Here is a 7,507-nt window from a genome sequence, read left to right as displayed (position 1 = left end):
AAAAAAAAATTGTCAGGCGAGTGGTGAGAAATCTGACTGTTTCGTTGGTGCAGATCGCGGCGTGGCGGAGCAGGGGCTGCCTCCCTATCCCCGTGGAGGTCACTGCGGCCCTCTTCGAGATAAGGCTGCGGGATCCCTTCTTCCGGTATGTTGTTTGGATGCATAGTTCCAACCTTTTTCTATTGCGTGTGGATGGATTTGGGACGAAGTTATATATGTGATAGAAAATTTTCCTCTAGGAATGGAGTGGCTTCAGATGATAAGCTGGAGTCAGACGAGATGCTCGCCTTGCTGTACAGTATGGCAATCATCAGGTGAGGAAATTTCTGGTGCTATTTTCGCCTTATGTGTGGAAACTGAATAGTACTGGTGATTTACTTGGGGGGAAATGAGCCAGTGGTGTTATCGCTGTGCCAAAGGAGAAACAACGCCTTTTATTTGCTGGGTTCAAATGCGTGACACATCTTGTTGTGCAAAGAGATGGACTGTGCAAGCAGTTTAGGGGAACAAATTAGTATTCGTGACTTGATGTTCTTAAAGCTGTTTTTCATATTTTTCATGTGGTCCAGAGATTCTTCATGAATAGGAGCTTTTGATGAAATAGCATAGTTTACTTCTGCAGATCATAGGAGCTTAATCATAGTCGTTCTGATGCAATTGAACTAGAGGCTGCTAGAAGTCTAGAACATACTTTGGTGTCAATATCTTGTGGTCCCCATTTCTACTTTTTTTTTTCTGGAACATGCGTCAAAACGCCGGTCTGTTGTATTTGATGAACGCCAAAAGACATGAAATCTAACCAACCACCCTGGTGGCACTAACCAATGTTTCTCTGCTTTAGTTTTTCTAGTTGATTTTGAAACTATCATATGTTGTTCACTTCCATCGTATTCTTCGGCTCAGTTTGTGGTTGCTGCCTGAACTGCGCTTATCCATTAAGCTGCTGTGAAAGAAAGTTGTGAAAAATATAGTGCTCTATTTATTATATCATACAAGTTAGATAAATTTTGTAAGCCGGCAGTTTCACTTTCCTCACATATGTTTGGAGCCATCTGTTTGCAACTTGATTGTACACAGCTATCCAAATACACAAGTATCCTGAAGCATCTCAACAAGATAATATTACCATAATCCAAAACAATGTCAAAAGGAGTCTTTGTATTCAGTTATGCATAATGCACTTCTATGGTCAGTACCAGCCTCATGTCTCAGAGGAAAAGAGTGCCCAACTTAGCACCAAGTTGCTAACAAGTAGTTACTAACACTGCAATCTAGATGCACATATCAACGTTACTGCAAATTCTTGCTTTTATTAGTTTTTCTTTCTGTACTGTAGAGCTCTAATGAGATTAAAAACTGAATGTATGCCTGATCAGGGAAAGACTTCAACAGCGATGACTATGTACAAGGCTTATTTTATACTTTTGTTTAATCTTATTCCCAGACTTGTAAATGGTTTTATGGAGAGCCCGCACAAGGAAACTGGTCGTTCAATATCTGATTTAGCTGAGACTGTTGGAGTACCACGAATTCTCGTTGACATTCGTCATGGTTAGTAAATTTTGTCTATTGCATCTAGATTATTTTGCACTATTCTATTTCAGTCCTAATGAAGATATATATATCGCATGCATGCAGAGAGTTCACATCGCGGCATCCCCTCTCTGCGACTGCTACATTTGGCAGCCATTAAGGTACACTCAGTTGATTGATTAGTATTTCTAGGACATCTAGCTAATTATTTTATTTATCTCTGGATGTTGGCTTTGGTATTAAATCAAATAACATAATTTTTAGAGTTGCTGGTATGTTTTGTCAGTGATTCTGCATCTTTAACAAATTGAGATTACTTTCAGGCATTTGATTGGTTGAAGTGTAATTACTGGGATTCCCAGACTAGTGCAATTCCTGATGTTCGACTAGAGCTAAACTCAGTATTGCATGACATCGCTCAGTCACTGAAGGGAAAAGATTCTGAAAATGCAAAATCAGGTTCCAAAAGGAAACGTGAGTATCATCATCCTGTAGCATGAACTCTGTTTTTTTTTAACCTAGCATGAACTCTGATTAAGCTTGGCACTTGGGCTTGTTCTGTTTCTTTGGGATATGGGTTGTCAGAGATAGATTTTCTCTACTTTGGTTTGCCATCAGATTTTTCTGTGTTCAGTAAGAGACTAATGCTTTCTTGATTACCAAATCTGGATTGAGTTACTGATATGTTCCATTAATCTGAATTGCCCAGAAGTATTACATATATTAATACTGGAATAACTGTTCTTGTCGTCATCTGTTTGCTGCCATCTATTGATCTGCTTTGTGAATATGCTCGAGTTAATTTGTTCTCCACCACCTGATAGTGACATGAATATCAATTACTTGTAGTATTTATGACAAAACAGTCAGTAGCGCTTCAAGCTATGACCGAATTATTTATAATTATAACTGTCTCTCAGCCCAATGTATCTCATGATCAGCATAGCTCGGTATTAATTGAGTTTTTTTCTCTAAATTGCAGGTTCCCAGAAACATATTTTAAATGCCATCAGATATGTACGTCGACTTTACTATACATGTCCCTCTGAGGCTGTCTCTGTTCTTTTGGAGTTTTGTCAGCTCGATGCCCCAGAAATCTCTGAAAACAGCGATGTACATCAATCTGATAGTTTGGATGTGAATCACTCATCTGATGTTCAAATTCGGAATCAAATATCAAATGGAGATATGAAAACCATCATAACAAAACTATCAGAAAAAGAACCAAGAGTGCTTCTTGGCTTACTAAAGTCCGTAATTGAAATGATTGAGGCCAGGAATGACCTTGAACACAAAGGTACTGCCCTGATATTTGGGTGTCCTAATTTCAGTTTTCTACCATCTCTGCAACCTTATTTCCTTGATTTATACCATGATTTGCTTCACATCACAATCCTGGACTGGATGGCTTGCTATGTTTTATTTCATTGTTCAAACTTGATGCTAGCATTTCTGTTCACGGCTCTTGTAGACTTTTGTTTGTACAGATATACCGGTCTCATTAGTTTCATTATATGTATAGGTGGATCATATGTATGCCTGCCAGCTGAGTCATCAACAATGAAAAACTTGTGCTCCCTGGTTCTATGGATTGTCACAAGCATAAAAGAGTTAAAGGATTCTGGCCGTATTGGACTTGTCCATGAGATAGGAGTACTCTCTTCGGACAGGAATGCGGTCCCTCGTTTCTGTCTCGCAAAACTTCTGCAGAAGTTCTTGAGTTTGCCCGTTATAGGTGAAAGATGCATTGCAGATGCAGCACTATTGTTGATTGAGATGGCCGGCAATAACAATGCGAAGGAGAAACTGAGGAAGCTTCCTTTGTTGTCCCTGCGAAGATCACCCAAAGATTGTACCCTCCTTGAATCCAGAATCTTGCCCAATGGACAAGAATCGGTTGAAAGCGCAACACAGAAGCTGGAAGCGTTCAAGTTGCAGTTGAGAAAAACAGATAATGCGAGTTTAGCTGAAAATGGAACTGAGGGGACGCTCAACACAAGCATGCCAGAGAAACGTAATAGGTGGTCTATAGCGAAGTCCTGGACCCCCTGTCCGCTAGGAATGATACCATGTTCATATAGTTCAACTGCTGTTCTGCCGGTCCTTGATGTCATTGATGATGAACTGAAGCATGACACAGCAGAACATGAAAATTTTGAGCCTGATGGTCAAATCGAAATTTTCGACTGCTATTCTCAACCGGAGCAGCAGTTGGATGGTGAAGGCATCCTAGAAATATCAAGATTACCACCTGAACATGGGATTTCTGATATGCCAGAATCGACCTTTGGTCTCAGGGGTACATTACTGGTTGGTGGCGTGTGGAAAAAGGTGACCGAAGAAGAGTTGCTCTCCATAAAGTCAAGCATGAAAATTTTGTTGTAATATTGGCTAGTTAATCTCCCTTCAGTAGTAAATTAGTTTTCTTCTTTATGCGCAAAAAAAAGTTAGTTTTCTTCTGAACAATCAAACAGTACTACAGCTTTTACTGGGGCATGACAAAACCCTCTTTAATCAGTTGTGCTCAGTTTCTTCACTATTTGAGATAACAGAGACTCTTTTTTTCTTTGACCTGAATTGAGATTCCTTCTGTTATCACTTGGAAAATGTTTTCAGTGCGAGTAACTAAATCTGTTTCTGGGCTCCCTCAAAAAGGAGACCAAATGTAAAAGTCCAACTTTTTTTCTTTGGCGGATACAACTAAAGTATCCACTGCGGGGACATCTCCTTGCTCATCTGACACGAACTCTCGCACGGGGCGATGCTCTTGCACGTCTTGTGCACAGCCCCGTTGAAGTCACGAGGATAGGCGCGGGAGCGCTGTTATGTGTTTGCGATCACCTTAATCTTAATACAACTTTGCACTAAAGTAATATAAAGTTGAGACATTTATTTCGGGACGGAGGGAGTATGTGTCTAGGACCACCAGTTTCAGGCTATGTGACTCCTACAAGAACGTGCTGACACCTCTATCTTCGAGTTTTCTAAGGATTCTTTTATTGACATCACATGAGCCATGGCGTACTTATGCATCAGACCCGGAAAGAACCGCAAGTAAAACCAGTGGGGCTGCTGTTCAAATTCCCGACGCATCATATTTCCGTGTACATCCTGATAGCTACCAAGCCACTCAAAAACTCAACTAAAAAAAACACGCCCCTCCTTGCTCAATTGTCCCCTCTGTCCCACGTTTTCTTCTTACCACTTCACTCCTGTAATACAATACGAAGTAGTCGGTTTATATCCACAGGATCAAGATGTTGAGTAACTCATTCTTCGGTAGCTCACCCGCCCACTAGTAATTCAATGTTTGTTGAAGGACGGCTGGGCAGGACACATTCAGAGATTTTTGCATATTCTAATCTTCACACTTGTCCTTGTCTTACTATCATTTCTATTCAATAGCGCAGTTTAATGTTCCCAACCGTGGAAGGGAGCTTTGTCCCTGCAAAGGTCCCCGTGCCCCTCTCCCTCTCCCTCTCGCCGATCTTTCCTACAAACCCCACTTGTAGGTTTCCAGCGCCTCCAACCACAACTAACTCTCGCCGCCGCCGCTCAGGTCGCCTACAACAAACCAAAGAAAGATGTGGAAGCGGAGGCGGGTTAGCTATGGATCGTGAGTATCTTGGACGTGCTACAGAGGGATGTGGAGCATGAGCATTGCCGCAAGTCGGCGGCCATCCAAAATCCTCTCCTCTACTCGACGCATAATGCAGTGCGACCCTAACCCCAGTTCTTGGGCTTCGTGCTCGTGCCGCTCAATATCGTACCGGTCATCGACGGCGCGGGGCTGGCGCATCAGGAGTTCGCCTTCTTCCTCCATGATCCTATTCCACTCACTTTCGGCACCATGCGCCTCTCCCTCACTCTTTCCTCTGACCTCTGCGACACATGCAATCTAGATGAGCAGGAATAGTTTGAGGAACTGGATGAGCAGCAATAGCACTATTGCTGATTAAGATGGCCGGCGATAACAACATGAAGGAGAAACTAAGGAAGCTTCCTTTGTTGTCCCTATGAAGATCACCCAAAGATTGTACCCTCCTTGAATCCAAAATCTTGTCCAATGGACAAGAATCGGTTGAAAGCGCAACACATAAGCTGGAGGCGTACAAGTTGCAATTGAGAAAACCAGATACCGCGAGTTCAGCTGAAAATGGAACCGAGGGAACGCTCAACACAAGCATGCTAGAGAAACGTACTAGGTGGTCTATAGCGAAGTCCTGGACCCCCTGTCCGCTAGGAATGATACCTTGTTCATATAGTTCAACTGCTGTTCTGCCGGTGTTTGATGTCATTGATGATGAACTGAAGCATGACATAGTAGAACATGAAATTTTTGAGCCCGATGGTCAAATCGAAATTTTTGACTGTTATTCTCAACCGAAGCAGCAGTTGGATGGTGAAGGCATCCTAGAAATATCAAGATCACCACCTGAACATGGAATTTTTTGATATGCCAGAATTGACCTTTGGTCTGAGGGGTACATTACTAGTTGGTGGCGTGTGGAAGAAGGTGACGGAAGAAGAGTTGCTCTCCATAAAGTCAAGCATGAAAATTTTGTTGTAATATTGGCTAGTTATTCTCCCCTCATTAGTAAAATATTTTTCTTATGTAAACGATCAAACGTTAGCTTTTACTAGGGCATAACAAAACCCTTTAATCAGTTTTGCTCAGTTTCTTCACTATTTGGGACAATAGAGATTTTATTTGTTACTACTATGTCTTGAGTAAAAAAAAACATGCCTACACTCCACGAACAATAGGGAATCATCTAACAGAGTCTTCTCGAGGAGAACATGGACCTTCCTTTTGTGTCTAGGACCATGAGTTTCAGCCTGTGTGATGCATATAAGGCGTGCTAGCCAATCAGCTCCTCGTGATGTGGGCTAGTGGTTCCTAAGGATTATTTGATCAGCCTCACGTGTACCATGGCGTACATGTGCATTAGATCCGGAAAGAACGGCAAGAAAACTGCCTGCGATTGCTGCTCGAATTCCCCATGCATCATATTCCCGTGTACATTCATCTAGCTACCAATCCAGTCAAAAACCATGCTCCGCTTATGCATGTTCTAATCTTCACACATGTCCTTGTGTGCCCATGATTTCCCTTCAATACCATAGTTTAAAGCTGCCAGCCATGGAAGTGAGGTTTGTCTAATGAATATCATGGGTAATCATGTTGTAGTAGAGCAGTATATTAATTTTGGCTGTTGTTTGGATATATCCATATCATGTGCCATTGCGTTGTCATTGTATATTGATGTTATCCTGACCCCTGGTCATAGCCATCGCAGTTAAAGACTTTCCCTGATCATGCAATTCAGTTTTTAAACAGTTTTCTATGTTCAATAAGAGATTACTAATGTTTTGTTGGTTACCAACTCTAGATTGAGGTACTGATATTCTCCATTAATCGGAACTGCCCGGAAGTATAATGTATAATGATGCTGGAGTAACTGTTCTTGTCGTAATTCGTTTGCTACCATCTACTACCTCTGGCTGTTTATTAGAGCATCTCTAGCGGACCTCTTAAACTGTCAAAACCGTAAAAAAAAAGATGTTCACAGTTTCGGTCGAAAAAATGATGCCTAGCAGCTCCTGTAAAATTTATTCGGCCTTAAACTTTTTAAAGGGCACTGAAAATCCATCCGCGAGAACCTTATATGTACAGTTTCGAAGGTAGTATACAGTTCAACCCGCAAACCGGTTAAACCTCGTCGGAGCAGACGCGCTGCCGCGGAACTGGCCGGAATCTACCCGGAACTCACCGGAATCCGTCGCCGCCTGTCGGAAGAAGCCGCCGCACGCAGGAATTTGCCGCCGCCAGTCCGAATTGTGGTCGGTTCGACCTCCACTGCCAAGGCAAGGCCGTCCACGGGCAAGGCGGAGCAGGCCACCGGCGGCCTGAATCAGGGCGGGGTGGTGCCGAAGAATGGCAGGGGGCCTGGGGAGCTCACTCGACCATGTC

General features: G+C 42.5%; 1 protein-coding gene across 1 annotated transcript in view; it reads left to right on the top strand.

Annotated features, from left to right (window-relative positions):
• The window catches only part of LOC119277327, a 4,578-nt gene extending 474 nt beyond the window's left edge, over positions 1–4,104 (top strand). Inside the window, exons 2-8 of the mRNA XM_037558598.1 lie at positions 54–145; positions 240–314; positions 1,445–1,551; positions 1,639–1,694; positions 1,857–2,007; positions 2,516–2,830; positions 3,056–4,104. Of these exons, the coding sequence (XP_037414495.1) occupies positions 54–145; positions 240–314; positions 1,445–1,551; positions 1,639–1,694; positions 1,857–2,007; positions 2,516–2,830; positions 3,056–3,918 (1,659 nt within the window). The 3' untranslated portion in view covers positions 3,919–4,104. The remainder of the gene's footprint in view (positions 1–53; positions 146–239; positions 315–1,444; positions 1,552–1,638; positions 1,695–1,856; positions 2,008–2,515; positions 2,831–3,055) is intronic.
• The last annotated feature ends 3,403 nt before the right edge of the window (positions 4,105–7,507 follow it).

The sequence above is a fragment of the Triticum dicoccoides genome, chromosome 3B (assembly GCF_002162155.2).
Source record: "Triticum dicoccoides isolate Atlit2015 ecotype Zavitan chromosome 3B, WEW_v2.0, whole genome shotgun sequence".
In the NCBI taxonomy this organism is placed as follows: domain Eukaryota; kingdom Viridiplantae; phylum Streptophyta; class Magnoliopsida; order Poales; family Poaceae; genus Triticum; species Triticum dicoccoides.
Note: the sequence above shows the minus strand (reverse complement) of the source record. Positions and strands in the feature narration are given on the sequence as shown.